Source organism: Physella acuta, unplaced genomic scaffold (assembly GCF_028476545.2).
Source record: "Physella acuta isolate Inbredline_101_S28 unplaced genomic scaffold, ASM2847654v3 ptg000225l, whole genome shotgun sequence".
NCBI classification, from domain to species: Eukaryota; Metazoa; Mollusca; class Gastropoda; family Physidae; genus Physella; species Physella acuta.
Genome location: NW_026731744.1, coordinates 109407 through 132035, shown reverse-complemented (window position 1 = coordinate 132035; position 22629 = coordinate 109407). Strand labels below are relative to the sequence as shown.

Sequence of the window (22629 nt, the reverse complement as noted above, 5' to 3'; positions counted from 1 at the left end):
GGCGGGTTCATGATCCATGTTTTTATTCCAGAGTTTTATAACGGCGGGTTCAACAGTCTGATCCATGTTTTTATTCCAGAGTTTTATAATGGCGGGTTCATGATCCATGTTTTTATTCCAGAGTTTTATAACGGCGGGTTCAACAGTCTGATCCATGTTTTTATTCCAGAGTTTTATAATGGCGGGTTCATGATCCATGTTTTTATTCCAGAGTTTTATAACGGCGGGTTCAACAGTCTGATCCATGTTTTTATTCCAGAGTTTTATAACGGCGGGTTTAACAGTCTGATCCATGTTTTTATTCCAGAGTTTTATAATGGCGGGTTCATGATCCATGTTTTTATTCCAGAGTTTTATAACGGCGGGTTCAACAGCCTGATCCATGTTTTTATTCCAGAGTTTTATTACGGCGGGTTCAACAGTCTGATCCAATCCATGTTTTTATTCCAGAGTTTTATAACGGCGGGTTCAACAGTCTGATCCATGTTTTTATTCCAGAGTTTTATAACGGCGGGTTCAACAGTCTGATCCATGTTTTTATTCCAGAGTTTTATAACGGCGGGTTCAACAGTCTGATCCATGTTTTTATTCCAGAGTTTTATAACGGCGGGTTCAACAGTCTGATCCATGTTTTTATTCCAGAGTTTTATAACGGCAGGTTCAACAGTCTGATCCATGTTTTTATTCCAGAGTTTTATAACGGCGGGTTGAACAGTCTGATCCATGTTTTTATTCCAGAGTTTTATAACGGCGGGTTCATGATCCATGTTTTTATTCCAGAGTTTTATAACGGCGGGTTCAACAGTCTGATCCATGTTTTTATTCCAGAGTTTTATAACGGCGGGTTCAACAGTCTGATCCATGTTTTTATTCCAGAGTTTTATAACGGCGGGTTCAACAGTCTGATCCATGTTTTTATTCCAGAGTTTTATAACGGCGGGTTCAACAGTCTGATCCATGTTTTTATTCCAGAGTTTTATAACGGCGGGTTCAACAGTCTGATCCAATCCATGTTTTTATTCCAGAGTTTTATAACGGCGGGTTTAACAGTCTGATCCATGTTTTTATTCCAGAGTTTTATAACGGCGGGTTCAACAGTCTGATCCATGTTTTTATTCCAGAGTTTTATAACGGCGGGTTCAACAGTCTGATCCATGTTTTCATTCCAGAGTTTTATAATGGCGGGTTCATGATCCATGTTTTTATTCCAGAGTTTTATAACGGCGGGTTCAACAGTCTGATCCAATCCATGTTTTTATTCCAGAGTTTTATAACGGCGGGTTCAACAGTCTGATCCATGTTTTTATTCCAGAGTTTTATAACGGCGGGTTCAACAGTCTGATCCATGTTTTTATTCCAGAGTTTTATAACGGCAGGTTCAACAGTCTGATCCATGTTTTTATTCCAGAGTTTTATAACGGCGGGTTGAACAGTCTGATCCATGTTTTTATTCCAGAGTTTTATAACGGCGGGTTCATGATCCATGTTTTTATTCCAGAGTTTTATAACGGCGGGTTCAACAGTCTGATCCATGTTTTTATTCCAGAGTTTTATAACGGCGGGTTCAACAGTCTGATCCATGTTTTTATTCCAGAGTTTTATAACGGCGGGTTCAACAGTCTGATCCATGTTTTTATTCCAGAGTTTTATAACGGCGGGTTCAACAGTCTGATCCATGTTTTTATTCCAGAGTTTTATAACGGCGGGTTCAACAGTCTGATCCAATCCATGTTTTTATTCCAGAGTTTTATAACGGCGGGTTTAACAGTCTGATCCATGTTTTTATTCCAGAGTTTTATAACGGCGGGTTCAACAGTCTGATCCATGTTTTTATTCCAGAGTTTTATAACGGCGGGTTCAACAGTCTGATCCATGTTTTCATTCCAGAGTTTTATAATGGCGGGTTCATGATCCATGTTTTTATTCCAGAGTTTTATAACGGCGGGTTCAACAGTCTGATCCAATCCATGTTTTTATTCCAGAGTTTTATAACGGCGGGTTTAACAGTCTGATCCATGTTTTTATTCCAGAGTTTTATAACGGCGGGTTCAACAGCCTGATCCATGTTTTTATTCCAGAGTTTTATAACGGCGGGTTCAACAGCCTGATCCATGTTTTTATTCCAGAGTTTTATAACGGCGGGTTCAACAGTCTGATCCATGTTTTTATTCCAGAGTTTTATAACGGCGGGTTCAACAGTCTGATCCAATCCATGTTTTTATTCCAGAGTTTTATAACGGCGGGTTTAACAGTCTGATCCATGTTTTTATTCCAGAGTTTTATAACGGCGGGTTCAACAGCCTGATCCATGTTTTTATTCCAGAGTTTTATAACGGCGGGTTCAACAGCCTGATCCATGTTTTTATTCCAGAGTTTTATAACGGCGGGTTCAACAGTCTGATCCATGTTTTTATTCCAGAGTTTTATAACGGCGGGTTCAACAGTCTGATCCATGTTTTTATTCCAGAGTTTTATAACGTCGGGTTCAACAGCCTGATCCATGTTTTTATTCCAGAGTTTTATAACGGCAGGTTCAACAGTCTGATCCATGTTTTTATTCCAGAGTTTTATAACGGCGGGTTCAACAGCCTGATCCATGTTTTTATTCCAGAGTTTTATAACGGCAGGTTCAACAGTCTGATCCATGTTTTTATTCCAGAGTTTTATAACGGCGGGTTCAACAGTCTGATCCATGTTTTTATTCCAGAGTTTTATAACGGCGGGTTCAACAGTCTGATCCAATCCATGTTTTTATTCCAGAGTTTTATAACGGCGGGTTCAACAGTCTGATCCAATCCATGTTTTTATTCCAGAGTTTTATAACGGCGGGTTCAACAGTCTGATCCATGTTTTTATTCCAGAGTTTTATAACGGCGGGTTCAACAGTCTGATCCATGTTTTTATTCCAGAGTTTTATAACGGCGGGTTTAACAGTCTGATCCAATCCATGTTTTTATTCCAGAGTTTTATAACGGCGGGTTGAACAGTCTGATCCATGTTTTCATTCCAGAGTTTTATAACGGCGGGTTCAACAGCCTGATCCAATCCATGTTTTTATTCCAGAGTTTTATAACGGCGGGTTCATGATCCATGTTTTTATTCCAGAGTTTTATAACGGCGGGTTCAACAGTCTGATCCAATCCATGTTTTTATTCCAGAGTTTTATAACGGCGGGTTCAACAGCCTGATCCATGTTTTTATTCCAGAGTTTTATAACGGCGGGTTCAACAGTCTGATCCATGTTTTTATTCCAGAGTTTTATAACGGCGGGTTTAACAGTCTGATCCAATCCATGTTTTTATTCCAGAGTTTTATAACGGCGGGTTCAACAGTCTGATCCATGTTTTTATTCCAGAGTTTTATAATGGCGGGTTCAACAGTCTGATCCATGTTTTCATTCCAGAGTTCTATAACGGCGGGTTGAACAGTCTGATCCATGTTTTTATTCCAGAGTTTTATAACGGCGGGTTCAACAGTCTGATCCAATCCATGTTTTTATTCCAGAGTTTTATAACGGCGGGTTCAACAGCCTGATCCATGTTTTTATTCCAGAGTTTTATAACGGCGGGTTTAACAGTCTGATCCAATCCATGTTTTTATTCCAGAGTTTTATAACGGCGGGTTCAACAGCCTGATCCATGTTTTCATTCCAGAGTTTTATAATGGCGGGTTCATGATCCATGTTTTTATTCCAGAGTTTTATAACGGCGGGTTCAACAGTCTGATCCAATCCATGTTTTTATTCCAGAGTTCTATAACGGCGGGTTTAACAGTCTGATCCATGTTTTTATTCCAGAGTTTTATAACGGCGGGTTCAACAGTCTGATCCATGTTTTTATTCCAGAGTTTTATAACGGCGGGTTTAACAGTCTGATCCAATCCATGTTTTTATTCCAGAGTTTTATAATGGCGGGTTCATGATCCATGTTTTTATTCCAGAGTTTTATAACGGCGGGTTCAACAGCCTGATCCAATCCATGTTTTTATTCCAGAGTTTTATAATGGCGGGTTCATGATCCATGTTTTTATTCCAGAGTTTTATAACGGCGGGTTCAACAGCCTGATCCATGTTTTTATTCCAGAGTTTTATAACGGCGGGTTCATGATCCATGTTTTTATTCCAGAGTTTTATAACGGCGGGTTCAACAGTCTGATCCATGTTTTTATTCCAGAGTTTTATAACGGCGGGTTCAACAGTCTGATCCAATCCATGTTTTTATTCCAGAGTTTTATAACGGCGGGTTCAACAGTCTGATCCATGTTTTTATTCCAGAGTTTTATAACGGCGGGTTCAACAGTCTGATCCATGTTTTTATTCCAGAGTTTTATAACGGCGGGTTCAACAGTCTGATCCAATCCATGTTTTTATTCCAGAGTTTTATAACGGCGGGTTCAACAGTCTGATCCATGTTTTTATTCCAGAGTTTTATAACGGCGGGTTCAACAGTCTGATCCATGTTTTTATTCCAGAGTTTTATAACGGCGGGTTCATGATCCATGTTTTTATTCCAGAGTTTTATAACGGCGGGTTCAACAGTCTGATCCATGTTTTTATTCCAGAGTTTTATAACGGCGGGTTCAACAGTCTGATCCAATCCATGTTTTTATTCCAGAGTTTTATAACGGCGGGTTCAACAGTCTGATCCATGTTTTTATTCCAGAGTTTTATAACGGCGGGTTCATGATCCATGTTTTTATTCCAGAGTTTTATAACGGCGGGTTCAACAGTCTGATCCAATCCATGTTTTTATTCCAGAGTTTTATAACGGCGGGTTCAACAGTCTGATCCAATCCATGTTTTTATTCCAGAGTTTTATAACGGCGGGTTCATGATCCATGTTTTTATTCCAGAGTTTTATAACGGCGGGTTCAACAGTCTGATCCATGTTTTCATTCCAGAGTTTTATAACGGCGGGTTGAACAGTCTGATCCATGTTTTTATTCCAGAGTTTTATAACGGCGGGTTGAACAGTCTGATCCATGTTTTTATTCCAGAGTTTTATAACGGCGGGTTCAACAGTCTGATCCAATCCATGTTTTTATTCCAGAGTTTTATAACGGCGGGTTCAACAGTCTGATCCATGTTTTTATTCCAGAGTTTTATAACGGCGGGTTCAACAGTCTGATCCATGTTTTTATTCCAGAGTTTTATAACGGCGGGTTCATGATCCATGTTTTTATTCCAGAGTTTTATAACGGCGGGTTCAACAGTCTGATCCAATCCATGTTTTTATTCCAGAGTTTTATAACGGCGGGTTCAACAGTCTGATCCAATCCATGTTTTTATTCCAGAGTTTTATAACGGCGGGTTCATGATCCATGTTTTTATTCCAGAGTTTTATAACGGCCGGTTCAACAGTCTGATCCATGTTTTTATTCCAGAGTTTTATAACGGCGGGTTCAACAGTCTGATCCAATCCATGTTTTTATTCCAGAGTTTTATAACGGCGGGTTCATGATCCATGTTTTTATTCCAGAGTTTTATAACGGCCGGTTCAACAGTCTGATCCATGTTTTTATTCCAGAGTTTTATAACGGCGGGTTCAACAGCCTGATCCATGTTTTTATTCCAGAGTTTTATAACGGCGGGTTCAACAGTCTGATCCAATCCATGTTTTTATTCCAGAGTTTTATAACGGCGGGTTCAACAGTCTGATCCATGTTTTTATTCCAGAGTTTTATAATGGCGGGTTCATGATCCATGTTTTTATTCCAGAGTTTTATAACGGCGGGTTCAACAGTCTGATCCATGTTTTTATTCCAGAGTTTTATAACGGCGGGTTCAACAGTCTGATCCATGTTTTTATTCCAGAGTTTTATAACGGCGGGTTCAACAGTCTGATCCATGTTTTTATTCCAGAGTTTTATAACGGCGGGTTCAACAGTCTGATCCAATCCATGTTTTTATTCCAGAGTTTTATAACGGCGGGTTCAACAGTCTGATCCATGTTTTTATTCCAGAGTTTTATAACGGCGGGTTCAACAGTCTGATCCATGTTTTTATTCCAGAGTTTTATAACGGCGGGTTTAACAGTCTGATCCAATCCATGTTTTTATTCCAGAGTTTTATAACGGCGGGTTCAACAGTCTGATCCATGTTTTTATTCCAGAGTTTTATAACGGCGGGTTCAACAGTCTGATCCATGTTTTTATTCCAGAGTTTTATAACGGCGGGTTCAACAGTCTGATCCATGTTTTCATTCCAGAGTTTTATAACGGCGGGTTCAACAGTCTGATCCAATCCATGTTTTTATTCCAGAGTTTTATAACGGCGGGTTCAACAGTCTGATCCATGTTTTTATTCCAGAGTTTTATAACGGCGGGTTCAACAGTCTGATCCAATCCATGTTTTTATTCCAGAGTTTTATAACGGCGGGTTCAACAGTCTGATCCATGTTTTTATTCCAGAGTTTTATAACGGCGGGTTCAACAGTCTGATCCATGTTTTCATTCCAGAGTTTTATAACGGCGGGTTCAACAGTCTGATCCATGTTTTCATGTACACCTACTACGGTCTGGCAGCTATGGGGCCACAAGTCCAGAAATATTTGTGGTGGAAGCGGTACCTGACGGAGTTTCAGCTGGTCAGTCTAGAACTGGGCTTTTGTCTTCATGGTTTGGCTTAACACAAACTTACTGGGGGGAAGGGGGGGGGGGGAATTGGTCACTTTCCCTCTTGTGTGTTGTTTGACCTATGACCTCATGTATAATAACAAACTTCCCTCTTGTGTGTTGTTTGACCTATGACCTCATGTATAATAACAAACTTCCCTCTTGTGTGTTGTTTGACCTATGACCTCATGTATAATAAAAAACTTCCCTCTTGTGTGTTGTTTGACCTATGACCTCATGTATAATAACAAACTTTCCTCTTGTGTGTTGTTTGACCTATGACCTATGACCTGTATAATAACAAACTTCCCTCTTGTGTTTCAGGTGCAGTTTCTCGGCGTCAACGCGCGGTCAATTTTCTCGTTTTTCTCTGGCCCCTGCGAGTACCCCACGTGGATTAACGTGGTGGCTCTCCTCTACTCCTCCTCCCTCCTGCTCCTCTTCCTCAACTTTTATTTAAAAACCTACAAATCAAAAGCATCCAAGAGCAATTGACAGCCTCATTTTAATTACCTACCTAGTTGCCGCGGTGTTGCTGATAAAACCATTGCTCAAATGATTGCCTTGTAAAGGGAAGTAACTAGTAAATTGTTAATACAGAAGTAGTTTCATACATAGTTACTGCACTTTGTAAATTACAATTTGTGATTTTTAAATTTTTCAATCGCATTCTAATTAATTATTTAATTAATGCATTTTTTAATAGACTTTTTCTTAAAATATAGCTTTCTGTTTATTTTATAATAATCTGAAAATGTCCAAATAGAAGTAGTTGTAGATCTGAAGCCAATTATGGTGGACAGTGCACCATGTAAAACATTTCGTTTAGCCCATGGGTCAGCTCTGTTGTTGTCCATGGGTCAGCTCTGTTGTTGTCCATGGGTCAGCCCTGTTGTTCATGGGTCAGCTCTGTTGTTGTCCATGGGTCAGCTCTGTTGTCCATGGGTCAGCTCTGTTGTCTATGGGTCAGCACTGTTGTCCATGGGTCAGCACTGTTGTCCATGGGTCAGCTCTGTTGTTGTCCATGGGTCAGCCCTGTTGTCCATGGGTCAGCTCTGTTGTTGTCAATGGGTCAGCTCTGTTGTCCATGGGTCAGCTCTGTTGTCTATGGGTCAGCACTGTTGTCCATGGGTCAGCTCTGTTGTCCATGGGTCAGCCCTGTTGTCCATGGGTCAGCTCTGTTGTTGTCCATGGGTCAGCTCTGTTGTCCATGGGTCAGCCCTGTTGTCCATGGGTCAGCTCTGTTGTTGTCCATGGGTCAGCTCTGTTGTCCATGGGTCAGCCCTGTTGTCTATGGGTCAGCCCTGTTGGCCATGGGTCACCCCTGTTGTCCATGGTTTAGCTCTGTTGTCCATGGGTCAGCTCTGTTGTCTATGGGTCAGCTCTGTTGTCTATGGGTCAGCTCTGTTGTCTATGGGTCAGCTCTGTTGTCCATGGGTCAGCTCTGTTGTCTATGGGTCAGCTCTGTTGTTGTCCATGGGTCAGCTCTGTTGTCCATGGGTCAGCTCTGTTGTCCATGGGTCAGCTCTGTTGTCCATGGGTCAGCTCTGTTGTCCATGGGTCAGCTCTGTTGTCTATGGGTCAGCTCTGTTGTCCATGGGTCAGCTCTGTTGTCTATGGGTCAGCTCTGTTGTTGTCCATGGGTCAGCTCTGTTGTCTATGGGTCAGCTCTGTTGTCTATGGGTCAGCTCTGTTGTTGTCCATGGGTCAGCTCTGTTGTCCATGGGTCAGCTCTGTTGTCCATGGGTCAGCTCTGTTGTCCATGGGTCAGCTCTGTTGTCCATGGGTCAGCTCTGTTGTCTATGGGTCAGCTCTGTTGTCCATGGGTCAGCTCTGTTGTCTATGGGTCAGCTCTGTTGTTGTCCATGGGTCAGCTCTGTTGTCTATGGGTCAGCTCTGTTGTCTATGGGTCAGCTCTGTTGTCCATGGGTCAGCTCTGTTGTCTATGGGTCAGCTCTGTTGTTGTCCATGGGTCAGCTCTGTTGTCCATGGGTCAGCTCTGTTGTTGTCCATGGGTCAGCTCTGTTGTCCATGGGTCAGCTCTGTTGTCTATGGGTCAGCTCTGTTGTTGTCCATGGGTCAGCTCTGTTGTCCATGGGTCAGCTCTGTTGTCCATGGGTCAGCTCTGTTGTCCATGGGTCAGCTCTGTTGTCCATGGGTCAGCTCTGTTGTCCATGGGTCAGCTCTGCTGTCCGTGGGTCAGCTCTGTTGTCCATGGGTCAGCCCTGTTGTCCATGGGTCAGCTCTGTTGTCCATGGGTCAGCTCTGCTGTCCATGGGTCAGCTCTGTTGTCCATGGGTCAGCTCTGTTGTCCATGGGTCAGCTCTGTTGTCCGTGGGTCAATTTGATCTCTCTGTTGTTCTATGTTGACCATGCATTCCTTTTATTTCTGTAATGTTACATGAAAGGTGATCGATTATATAAAGGTGTCGCGTTGATAGTTATATAAACATGCCATTTAGCCATTAATTATATGAAGATGTCATACATCAATCCATTATATGAAGGTGTCATTTGACAATCAATAATACAAGGTGTCATGATACTATTATATGAAAGTGTCATGTATCAAAACAGTATCTCCCTACTATAGTGATGTCACTGGACAGTATTAAATGCCACCCCACATTCGTCATTTATTCCAAATTGTCAGCTTTTCTACATCTATCCCAAATTGTCAGCTTTTCTACATCTATCCCAAACTGTCAGGTTTTAAAATATTTTAGAAAAAAAAAACTGAATGTTTGTAATGAGTTAAAGCAATGAATATATTTTGATGAATTTTTTTCCCTGCATATCTACCATTTTTAGAGAATGGGAAAGTTGGGGTTGAGGTGTGAGGGTTGGGTTGGTGTGAGTATGTGGGTTGGTGTGTGAGGTGGGGTTGGGTTGCATTTGATTGTATGGGAACTGTGTATGTTTGGTGTCTGGTGTGTGTGTGTGTGTGTGTGTGTGTGTGTGTGTGTAGAATCTGGTGTGGGTGTGTGAGGTCCTAAACATGTGACTGTCTGACCCACAGTGAGGTGTGTCCTGGGGGTGGGGGTGGTGACCGCCGCCCTACATTGTGTGATGTCAGGGGCGTATCTGTGGAGGGCACACGAAAGTTTAATTTTGTAGTCCCACCCCACCCCGCCCCTGGGCCTGTCTTGTAAAGAAACTCATAAAATCAATTTATGAAAGTATATGTGCCGTGTTTATAGAACTGAAATTTATAGAAACCACATGCGTTGGTTATTTATTTATATTTTCTATTGACCTTTTTATGATTTTTATAAATAAATATTTCACCAAGATTTTAAGAAGAGACTTCTTGTTTTCTATATTACAAATATGTAACTTCTGTTACCTTCTATAGGTAGGCTACAACAGTATCGTCAACGGTATCGTTAGCAGTATCGTCAACGATATCGTTAGTGGTATCGCCAACAGTATCATTAGCGATATCGCCATCATTAGCGGTATCTCCATCGGTAACTAATGGTATCGTCCGTTGTACTCATTGCACCGTAACTGTAACAAATATAGGCCCATACGGCTGTTGCTGATGATATTTAAAAAGAGACAGGTTGCCTTAAGGTCCTGAACATTATCAGGACAAACAGCGGTTGCCATGGTACACAAGCTGCACATCAAGATCTAACAACATGAAGTGGTTTATACATGTCATACATCTAACATAGATAACCGGATACCAGATCAGTTGCAACTTTTTTTGGGAAGTTTCTTTTCTAAGAGCTGTGGAGCCCGCGGATCTGGTTCCTCGTATCTCAAAAATCTCGTATGTCGGGATACTCGTATGTCGGGGTACTCGTATGTCGAGGTACTCGTATGTCGAGGTACTCGTATGTCGAGGTACTTGTATGTCGAGGTTAGATGTCCTAATATAACGATATATTGTATACATATGTTAATATAACTACATGTTGTTTATGTTATATGTCCTAATATAACGGTATGTTTTATGTTATATGTCCTTATATAACCACAAGTTGTATATGTTATATGTCCAAATATAACGATATGTTGTATTATGTGGTTGTGAATGATGTGTGCTTGAGATGATGTTAGAACATGCGCTCCTTTGTCGAAATGCTATAAATAGGCTGTGTGCGCAGGCCTCAGGTGAGCACAGTACGTCAGGTAATGGGGTTAGGTGGTATGTACGTGTAGCAGTGTGAGCAGTAGAGTCAAGCGTGTACCGTGCAGGGTACAGTCCCACATCGTCAAGTTCTAGAACTTTTCTAGCCATCGGTATAATCTAGCTAGAACTAGCTGCCTGTGTATACTAGTTAGGGCTAGCTGGTGGGTATTCTAGCCAGGATTAACTGGTTGTTGGTGCTATACACTTTTGACTGCCCCAACTTTCGACAGGCTCAAGTCGTGCACGAGCTGGGTGAGTAGAAAAAATATTGCGTAATTCGCTCTGGTGGGGAAACTGTGCAAGGACAAGCAACCTACGCTCATATGTTATGTAGTACAAGGACAAGCAACATACGCTCATATGTCATGTAGTACAAGGACAAGCAACATACGCTAATATGTTATGTGTTGTAGGTGTTAGGGTTCTGCCATAGTGCTGGTAGTGTAGGGTTTACAGACACTTGAGGTAGTGTAGGGTTTACAGACACTTGAGGTAGTGTAGGGTTTACAGACACTTGAGGTAGTGTAGGGTTTACAGACACTTGAGGTAGTGTAGGGTTTACAGACACTTGAGGTAGTGTAGGGTTTACAGACACTTGAGGTAGTGTAGGGTTTACAGACACTTGAGGTAGTGTAGGGTTTACACGGTTAACCTGATGGTTTCTCTTCCACCAACAACACCACCACCATCAACAACAACATCAACAATATTAATAACATCAACAGCAACAACATCATCAACAACAACATCAGCAACAACAACATTAATAGCTATATCAACAACATCAACAACAACAACATTAATAGCACCATCAACAACAACATCAACAACAAAAACAACAACATCAACAACATTAAAAACACCAATAACAACACTATCATCATCCACAACAACAACATTAATAGCACCATCAACAGCAACAACATTAATAGCACCATCAACAGCAACGTCAACAACAATAACATTAATAGCACCATCAAAAACATTAACAACATTAAAAACATCAACAACAACACCATCATCATCAACAACATCAACAACAACAAAATTAATAGCACCATCAACAACAACATCAACAACAACAACATTAATAGCACCATCAACAACAACATCACCAACACCATTAACAACAGATTCAACAACCAGTGCTTCCTTCATGTATCTCCTAAGAGGGTGGGGTGTCTGGACCGTACCCCCCTCCCCGAGGGAAATTCCACCACCCCGGGACGAAATTTTAAAAAAAATTATATAAAAATATATGTAGCCTGCTTTAAAGAGTATTTTCACCTAACCCCCGTTAGAAAAATACCTGAAAGAAACCCAGTCAACAACACCATTAACCATCCAGGATGAAACAAGCCAGCTAACTTACGCTGGCTCTATCTACGCAGATTTTTAAACGACTTTAAAAATAAAAATTGTGCAGGAGCACAACAATCACTTAAATCCTGATGGATTGTAGTTATTCTTTAGTTACTCTATGTGTTGTGTGTGTGTGTTTGTGTGTGTGTGTGGAGGGGGGCAGGGGGTGGCTAATGTGATATGATGATTTAATGTGATACAATCAACCAAGACAACACTAGGCCGGCAGTAATTTGACCAGACGGCTGACCTCAAGGCCGTCAACAAAAAATTTTAACTCATGTTTACAATTTGGTGGCTACGTCACTGCACATGCGCAGTTGCCAACGGCGCAGGCTATGACGAATGTAAACACAACAGGGCTTGTAATGGGGGAACCAATAGTGGGAACTAGTTTGGTGGTACCAAAGTTTGATGGAACTAACGGAACTAGTTTGGTGGTACCAAAGTTTGATGGAACTAACGGAACTAGTTTGGTGGTACCAAAGTTTGATGGAACTAACGGAACTAGTTTGGTGGTACCAAAGTTTGATGGAACTAACGGAACTAGTTTGGTGGTACCAAAGTTTGATGGAACTAACGGAACTAGTTTGGTGGTACCAAAGTTTGATGGAACTAACGGAACTAGTTTGGTGGTACCAAAGTTTGATGGAACTAACGGAACTAGTTTGGTGGTACCAAAGTTTGATGGAACTAACGGAACTAGTTTGGTGGTACCAAAGTTTGATGGAACTAACGGAACTAGTTTGGTGGTACCAAAGTTTGATGGAACTAACGGAACTAGTTTGGTGGTACCAAAGTTTGATGGAACTAACGGAACTAGTTTGGTGGTACCAAAGTTTGATGGAACTAACGGAACTAGTTTGGTGGTACCAAAGTTTGATGGAACTAACGGAACTAGTTTGGTGGTACCAAAGTTTGATGGAACTAACGGAACTAGTTTGGTGGTACCAAAGTTTGATGGAACTAACGGAACTAGTTTGGTGGTACCAAAGTTTGATGGAACTAACGGAACTAGTTTGGTGGTACCAAAGTTTGATGGAACTAACGGAACTAGTTTGGTGGTACCAAAGTTTGATGGAACTAACGGAACTAGTTTGGTGGTACCAAAGTTTGATGGAACTAACGGAACTAGTTTGGTGGTACCAAAGTTTGATGGAACTAACGGAACTAGTTTGGTGGTACCAAAGTTTGATGGAACTAACGGAACTAGTTTGGTGGTACCAAAGTTTGATGGAACTAACGGAACTAGTTTGGTGGTACCAAAGTTTGATGGAACTAACGGAACTAGTTTGGTGGTACCAAAGTTTGATGGAACTAACGGAACTAGTTTGGTGGTACCAAAGTTTGATGGAACTAACGGAACTAGTTTGGTGGTACCAAAGTTTGATGGAACTAACGGAACTAGTTTGGTGGTACCAAAGTTTGATGGAACTAACGGAACTAGTTTGGTGGTACCAAAGTTTGATGGAACTAACGGAACTAGTTTGGTGGTACCAAAGTTTGATGGAACTAACGGAACTAGTTTGGTGGTACCAAAGTTTGATGGAACTAACGGAACTAGTTTGGTGGTACCAAAGTTTGATGGAACTAGCGGAACTAGTTTGGTGGTACCAAAGTTTGATGGAACTAACGGAACTAGTTTGGTGGTACCAAAGTTTGATGGAACTAACGGAACTAGTTTGGTGGTACCAAAGTTTGATGGAACTAACGGAACTAGTTTGGTGGTACCAAAGTTTGATGGAACTAACGGAACTAGTTTGGTGGTACCAAAGTTTGATGGAACTAACGGAACTAGTTTGGTGGTACCAAAGTTTGATGGAACTAACGGAACTAGTTTGGTGGTACCAAAGTTTGATGGAACTAACGGAACTAGTTTGGTGGTACCAAAGTTTGATGGAACTAACGGAACTAGTTTGGTGGTACCAAAGTTTGATGGAACTAACGGAACTAGTTTGGTGGTACCAAAGTTTGATGGAACTAACGGAACTAGTTTGGTGGTACCAAAGTTTGATGGAACTAACGGAACTAGTTTGGTGGTACCAAAGTTTGATGGAACTAACGGAACTAGTTTGGTGGTACCAAAGTTTGATGGAACTAACGGAACTAGTTTGGTGGTACCAAAGTTTGATGGAACTAACGGAACTAGTTTGGTGGTACCAAAGTTTGATGGAACTAACGGAACTAGTTTGGTGGTACCAAAGTTTGATGGAACTAACGGAACTAGTTTGGTGGTACCAAAGTTTGATGGAACTAACGGAACTAGTTTGGTGGTACCAAAGTTTGATGGAACTAACGGAACTAGTTTGGTGGTACCAAAGTTTGATGGAACTAACGGAACTAGTTTGGTGGTACCAAAGTTTGATGGAACTAACGGAACTAGTTTGGTGGTACCAAAGTTTGATGGAACTAACGGAACTAGTTTGGTGGTACCAAAGTTTGATGGAACTAACGGAACTAGTTTGGTGGTACCAAAGTTTGATGGAACTAACGGAACTAGTTTGGTGGTACCAAAGTTTGATGGAACTAACGGAACTAGTTTGGTGGTACCAAAGTTTGATGGAACTAACGGAACTAGTTTGGTGGTACCAAAGTTTGATGGAACTAACGGAACTAGTTTGGTGGTACCAAAGTTTGATGGAACTAACGGAACTAGTTTGGTGGTACCAAAGTTTGATGGAACTAACGGAACTAGTTTGGTGGTACCAAAGTTTGATGGAACTAACGGAACTAGTTTGGTGGTACCAAAGTTTGATGGAACTAACGGAACTAGTTTGGTGGTACCAAAGTTTGATGGAACTAACGGAACTAGTTTGGTGGTACCAAAGTTTGATGGAACTAACGGAACTAGTTTGGTGGTACCAAAGTTTGATGGAACTAACGGAACTAGTTTGGTGGTACCAAAGTTTGATGCTGGCTATAGCTCAGTGTTTATAGCTGTTTTCATGGCTGAATGTTTATAGCTGTTTGGTATGGCTGTATGTTTATAGCTGTTTGGTATGGCTGTATGTTTATAGCTGTTTGGTATGGCTGTATGTTTATAGCTGTTTGGTATGGCTGTATGTTCATAGCTGTTTGGTATGGCTGTATGTTTATATTAGCTTAGTTCACAAACACAATACAGTGTGTTAGTAAGTATAAACACGGTGTGTGACTGTGAGTGAGTAAAAACACGGTGTGTGACTGTGAGTGAGTAAAAACACAGGGGTGTCGCGTAACTTGGTCTAGTTATCAAACTGTTCTGGTATTCTACGTACCACCAGGTAGATGCCGTAGGTTGAGACAATATTATTGGTGTGGTGTTAGTGCTCAACTCCAGTGTTTCTTCCAGGCATCTCTTCTATCATCAACAACATCACAGCACCATCAACAACACCAACAACAACATCAGCAACACCAACAACAACATCGACAACACCAACAACAACATCAACAACACCAACAACACCATCAACAACACCAACAACACCATCGACAACACCAACAACAACATCAACAACACCAACAACACCATCAACAACACCAACAACACCATCGACAACACCAACAACAACATCGACAACACCAACAACAACATCAACAACACCAACAACACCATCAACAACACCAACAACAACACCATCAACAACACCAACAACAACATCGACAACACCAACAACACCATCAACAACACCAACAACACCATCAACAACACCAACAACACCATCAACAACAACACCAACAACACCATCAACAACACCAACAACACCATCAACAACAACACCAACAACAATATCAACAACACCAACAACACCAACAACAACACCACCAACAACAACAACATCAACAACACCAACAACAACACCACCAACAACAACACCAACAACAACACCAACAACAACAACACCAACAACACCATCAACAACACCAACAACAACACCACCAACAACAACACCAACAACAACATCGACAACCGATTCCGCAACCAGAACTTCCTTCGGGTATCTCCTGAGGGGGTGGAGGAGGTCTAGTCAAAAGTTATCTAAGCGTCCTGTTTCGTCCAACAGTAAAATCTAGGGTTCTATTTATTTCAGATGGTAGAGGCGTACCTTGTGTGATTTTATCTGCTCCGATGTGGGATATTTCTAGGGGAAAAGGTCATAGTCCAGTCAATTATCATAGTCAGGCTTTTCTAGTCTTCCATGACCTCTCTACTTTTATCATAGTCTGAAGGTCTCACTACACTTCTCATAGTCTGAGGGTCTCACTACAGTTCTCATAATCTGAAGGTCTCACTACACTTCTCATAGTCTGAAGGTCTCAAAACACTTCTCATAGAATGAAGGTCTCACTACATTTATCATAATCCTACCTTTCTAATAACCAACTGCTGCAACAAAAACTCCATCCCTCTACTGTGTTGTATCTTGTACTTATTGAAGTATCTCCTCTCCTCCAAGGAAACAAACCGACTCAGTTCACCAGTCCTGATCATGAAGACCGCGAGAGTCCCAGTCTAAGAGAGGAACAAACCACGTGACCATGTCTAGCTACTTCAGCTCTAAGCGCCGGTTCAGCAGACCGGAAGAGCCGCAGCCTCGTTTTGAATGGCGCATGCGTGTTCACAGTTTAATGATGGACGACAATGACACGGCGCCCTCCGTGGTAGAAAGGCGAGTCCAGCGCTACGACTACAGGCGAGCTTCAGGCGAGTCCCCACCCACGGGCGCCGACCCCCAGGACAGGAAGTCTGGAGCCGACTCGGAGCCGCACAGACCCTGGCGGGAGAGGCTGCAGAGGACGAAATCTGAGGGCCATTTGAAGGTTAGGCTGAGACTGTCCAAGTTTTCAGAAACTTCGAAGAGTTTAGACCACGGCGAGGCGGGGGCTGAGGGGACTGACTTGTTGGCAGACGCGAGTCAGGCGACCGGAGCAGACGACCGTGATGTGGAGAGCAGGGCGGGAAGTTTCCAGTCGTCAGAAGGTCAAGGACATCCTGTGGACCGAGCTAACGATCAATGTCAAGGTGATACACATCGCCATAATGATCGCGACATCAGATCACAACATGATGACGCCTCGGTTGGGTTTGACCGTGACGTCAAACCACAATTTGATGACGCGAAAGTTGGGAGGGATCCTGACGTCAAACCACAACATGATGACGCCGCAGTTGGGTTTGACCGTGACGTCAAACCACAATTTGATGACGCGAAAATTGGGAGTGATCCTGACGTCAACAGTCTGGATTTTGCTGGCGCTTGTTCGGTAAAAATAGACAACTCTTCCGATCAGCGGAAGTCAGGCGACGAATCTGTCGATGGCTCACGGGAAATCTCCGATCGCCCACTTTATCCTAACACTACCCCACCGGTCAACGTGGAAGGTGCGTCTGCTGGGGTGGGTGGTCAGGACCTGTCGGCTAACATCAATGCTGCCACGGGGGCGATACCCAAGACACACACCGCCACAGCAAAGTGTGTAGCAGGTCGGCCAAGCTGTGAGAAAGATTCAGATTGTGAAGAAACTGAACAAGAAAACAGTTGTATAAACATTCCAAACAGACTGAGTCTTGATGAAGGTACGAGAGAAGCTAAACACATTTTACAAAATGATGCAGAAAACAGTTCTGACGCGCGAGGATACGGAACGACTGGGACTGTTTACAACGTGTGTGAAGGGCTACCCAATGGCCGCAGCGAGAAAACAGAAGAACCATGTGCTGCTGGCTTGAGTAAAGCTTCCAGCGAGAAAACCGAGGAACAATGTGCAGCTGGCTTGAGTAAAGCTTCCAGCGAGAAAACAGAGGAACCATGTGCTACTGGCTTGAGCAAAGCTTCCAGCGAGAAAACAGAGGAACCATGTGCTGCTAGCTTGAGTAAAGCTTCCAGCGAGAATACAGAGGAACCATGTGCTACTGCTGGCTGGAGCAAAGCTTCCAGCGAAGACAAGGGGGACATGGACGACATCGAGGCCATCATAGAACAAATTATTGCGGAGGAGGAGGGCATGGTTGAGGGGAAGGCCGCCAGCGCTAGACTGATCAGCGCAGCGGTTGATCACATGAATGCGAGAGACAGGGACGCTCTCCACGCGGACATGCGCGAGCTGCAGCAGAAGGTAGACGACTGCAACCAGGAGGCTGAGCACGGCCTGGACATCACGCGTGGTGGCCAGCAGCTGACGTCACAGTCCTCATCCCTGCCGTCGTATCGTCACAGACACGAGTCAGGGCACATCCAAACGGTGCTGCCCTTCTCATCCTCATGCCCCTCGTCTCATGGACTCCCCTCAAATGTTGACAAGACAGATGACGTAAAGAAAGAGGAGGAAGAGGAAGAAGACTTGGATTCGTGGGCGTACCTGCCCGTCATTCTAATCGAAGACATCTTCACGCTGCTGACGCCCAAGGAGCGGCACCAAGCCTCCATGGTCTGCCGGCAGTGGTACGAGCTCTTCTACTCGCCCCGGGTCTGGGAGACCTTCATCCTGCTCGAGAGGACGCTGACCAAGAAGAGGTTCAACTTGTACAAGGGCTACCAGCGAGAGCTTTGTCCTGGCAAAACTCAGGTCTGTATGTGTGTATGACACATCTCCTTAAAGTAATAGTGTTAAGGATGCATGTTAATTTGTTTATTTTATTAGTATTTAAATGTTTATATTCAAATCATCATGCATAAAATGCAAGTAAAAACTCAAAACAAAGCCGAATAAAAACAATCGTAGATTGAACTTATATTAGAGTGGGGTATATAACATGGTAGGAAGTATTTTTTTTTATTTGATTTTTACATTTGCGTTGGACAACAATAATGTGTGCTAAAATAAAAATAAAATGTCTTCCCATTTTTTTCAAACCAACTCCAGCTGTGCTTCCGACGAGTCGGGTCTTTCTTCAAGAGGATCGTGGTGACGCCCATCACCGACTACTTCAACCTGTACGAGTTCCTGAGGATCCTGGCGGCCTTCCTGCAGTTCCAGGAGGACCACGGCCAGAACGCCATGCCGCTCCTGCACACCTTCGACTTCACCTTCGCCTGCGCCAGCCGCAGTGAGGGGGTGGAGATGGTTCATGGGACGGGCGGACAGATCCTGGAGATGATCAAACAGCTGCTGGTCAGGATGAGCAACCTGAAACACCTCAAGCTGAACCAGCTGCTGGTTGACGTCATGGACGTGGCCCCGCTCTTTGACGCCATCACCAACTGCTTCTGTGAGAGTCTGAGCTCGCTGGAGATGCTGAACGTCACCAAAGTTCCACTGGCTCTCACAGACCTGGCCCGCTTCCGGAACCTGATCAAGCTGAGCATCAGCCCGCAGCACCTCAACGACGAGGTCCTGCTGCTCGTCTCCGGCCTGAACATCCTGCAGCTGCACCTGCTGCAGGACCCCTACACCTGCGACTGCGAGCCCGTGTCCAGCGAGGCGTGGAAGCTGGCCCGCGAGATGGCGCCATGGATGTGCGTCTATCTGGAAGTCTCCGGACTGACCAGAGCTCCCGTCTTGATCCAGCCCCGGGCGCCCGTCCACGGCGTGTTCCTACGGACGCCCTACAGCCGCGTCACCAACGACTTGGTTGTGTCCCTTGTGGAGAACTACAGCAAAACTCTGCGCTACTTTGTCCAGGAGCGGTTACCCCGCTTCCACGGCCCTAGGGGCTTCCGCTACAGGTGCGACTCGTCCCTCTTGTTCCTGCTGCGTCGCTGCCCCGCCCTCCACACGCTGGTCATTCGCGACCGCATCAGCACGTCGTCGCTGGTCCTGCTGGCCAGCGAGGGCAGGCGCCTGACCACCTTCCTCGTGCGGAAGAACGGCCTGATCAAGCGCTGCGACTGGCCGCAGTGCGGCGAGATGTCCAAGGACTTTTACGCCGGGCTCAGGGAGGCTGCGCTCGACTACGACAAGTGCAAGGACAAAATCTGCTCGCTGTTACAGCGGCGCTGGAAACCTTTGCCGGACCGGCAGTTTATGCGAATCAAAATCGTTCCCAGAATGCAATTGTTTTAAATAAGTTTGGAGTAAAATGAACAATGTGGTTGTTATTTGCGTGTTCGTGCCGTGTAGTACTCGATTAGTCTATAGTTGTTGTGCTCTGTCCTTGTGCTTGTTCGTTGTGTAACCATGCAAGAAATAAAAATATCACTATTGCCAGCATTTTGTTACGTCATAATTAACGACTGGTGTCCGTATTTCATTCACTTTTTCACTTTTGATATAACGAGGACATGTCTATGCAAGCTGCTGAATATATAAGTTAGGATGGGATATATATATATATATATATATATATATATATATATATATATATATATATATATATATATATATATATCTTTCGTGCCTCTTCGACTGGGGGTGGGGGGTTGATCGGGGGGGGGACTGCCACCCCTCCCCCTTCCACTCTTCTCCGAAGCACTGTTGGTGCGATAAACATAGTTGTATAAAAACTACGATAATTGAAAGGTTTGATGTAGATGGTGTCAGTGGCATAGCGAGGGGGTGGGGGTGGGGGTGGGGTGCGGACCGCACCGGGTGACACCATTTAGTGGGTGACACCAAGGCAAAAAATTGCAAAATATATAGGCCTAGAGAAAAATGATAATTCCACTTAATTAAGTGATTAATTCGAGTGTTAAATAGTCTTTTAAGAGGTGCAAATAAAATGTTTGAGGGGGGGGGGGGGGGTGCAAATCGAAAGTTGAAAGTTTGTCCCCGGGAAGGGTCGCTACGCCTCTGGGGGTTGAAACCATTAAGTGCCTCACCGGGTGACACCCGACCTCGCTACGCCACTGGATGGTGTTGTTATATCAAGCTAAGGAAGTGCTTACTGCGGCCAACAAAATACGCAAGGTGCTTATATCCTTTAACATATTTTCGAGAAATAACCCCCTCCCCCTCAATGAAATTGAAACAAAATTATATAGAAAATTAAAGAATATTGTTCTATACTGTAACCAGTGTTCGCCGCTCTACTCTCTCCCCAGAAATTTAAGTGCCCCCCTACGAAAGTTTAAAGTACCCCCCCCCCCCCTATTTTTTTTTCTTAGCGGAGAAATAATGTCTCAAAAGATAAAAAAGAAAACACAGTCGTTTCACTTTAGAATGTTTGGACCATAATATATTTGCTTTAATTGAATAGACAACAATATGTATAATTTATTAAATTTCTCTTAAAGAGAGTTCCATTATGGCTGCTTACTGCATCAAAACGCTGTTATGATGTGCTGTTATGGTGTAATATCACCAAACTTTGTAAACGCGATCCACAGTATTCAAAGTACTGTTACATTAATGTGTATATTACACAAGAAATTTATTTCCAACTAAATAAATCTCTACATTTTCCCAATCTTATCTATTTTTTTTTATTTTGACTAAAAAATCAAGCAAAGAGTCGAGAAAGAGCTGACTCCGACTGAGCACCGGTGATTTATCGGTAATCTATCGTTTTGGGTACGTAAAATCGCCCGCGATTTGTAATGTGAAAAACAGGTGACTCCTTAAATTTTAATAATTATTTCACATTTTGAGGAGGATTTATGTTTTTAAAAATTCAAAAATGTTTCCTTGATTCATTTATGTACCTGCTGTTTTTAAACAATTGAATTAAAACTTTTCCGTAATAAATGAAGACTAGCGATGTTTCCAACAGATGCAACCATGCTCATTTACTATAGCAGCCATCTTGTCTAAGTTTTATTCTTATAAGCTTTTAGCGCCAGATTCAGGGGGAAGCCACTCTATTTTACAAATGGCTGCTGTTTATATTTTATATAGCAAATCTTGCTCTCAGACACTGCTGTTTAAAGTTAATTTCTGGCCTATATCAATATATTTAGCCATTGATTTAGGTTTATTATTCATTTATCTATAATATTTGACACAAAAGTATGACAATATACTTCTATTAAAGCCTTGACAACGAGGTAACGTTTTCGTACATAAATAGCCGCGGGCGATTTTACGTACCCAAAACGATAGATTACCGATTTATCAATCTGAATCTAGGTAAGTAAAATAGATACACGTCAAGTATTCAAGAGAAAGTAAGATCGTTTGAGTACTTTTGCTAATTATAAACTTGCTAGTTTATTAGTTACTGAGACCATTGATTGAATGATGTTTTTTTTATTGTAGTAGTGAATGATCTTAGACTCCAGATAAGCCCTGCCAACAAGTTAATCCCCGCCACCCTAAAAAGATTATAAAAAAGGATGTGAAACTTTTACTTTTAGGTTTTAACCCCAACCCAACTATGACCCTAACCCTCAGCAGATAAGGGGTTGTTTCATCATTTTATGGTGTGCCTTTCAAATGTCTAAGCATCATAAATAGCTCAAAGTTGCATGCATGCATTAAATGGGAGTTGGCATAAAGTGGCGGGCTTAATGTTTTGCTTGTGCACTTTCAATTCATTAGTGGTGGGGCTTATCTGGACTTTCCACAAAATAAAATTTAAAACTGAAATATGTTGCCTCTGTTTTGTCTTTATCTCAGCAACACTGTGGCTATCTGCAACATGTTCAAAATTAGCT

The 22629-nt window shown here is 42.7% G+C and overlaps 3 protein-coding genes across 6 annotated transcripts in view; all 3 read left to right on the top strand.

The window, feature by feature from the left end:
- LOC131937941 (elongation of very long chain fatty acids protein 4) overlaps positions 1-7502 on the top strand; it is a 37777-nt gene extending 30275 nt beyond the window's left edge. The window contains exons 7-8 of the mRNA XM_059295727.1: positions 6457-6584; positions 6937-7502. Of these exons, the coding sequence (XP_059151710.1) occupies positions 6457-6584; positions 6937-7107 (299 nt within the window). The 3' untranslated portion in view covers positions 7108-7502. The remainder of the gene's footprint in view (positions 1-6456; positions 6585-6936) is intronic.
- Positions 7503-10742: 3240 nt separating this feature from the next.
- On the top strand, positions 10743-20239 carry LOC131937937 (uncharacterized). Its single transcript, XM_059295718.1, has 3 exons — positions 10743-11005; positions 16555-18664; positions 18962-20239. Exons 2-3 carry the CDS (start codon positions 16637-16639, stop codon positions 20099-20101), a joined length of 3168 nt encoding a protein of 1055 aa, XP_059151701.1. The 5' UTR covers positions 10743-11005; positions 16555-16636; the 3' UTR covers positions 20102-20239.
- A 1045-nt stretch (positions 20240-21284) lies between these two features.
- LOC131937925 (dnaJ homolog subfamily C member 21) overlaps positions 21285-22629 on the top strand; it is a 31733-nt gene continuing 30388 nt past the window's right edge. The window contains exons 1-3 of one of the 4 annotated variants that reach the window (XM_059295691.1): positions 21288-21371; positions 21482-21529; positions 22090-22102. The gene's annotated coding sequence lies outside the window, so the exon portion shown is untranslated. Of the gene's footprint in view, positions 21548-22089; positions 22103-22629 lie in introns of all 4 variants that reach the window. The other 3 variants (XM_059295690.1, XM_059295692.1, XM_059295693.1) reach the window with 3 other exon arrangements.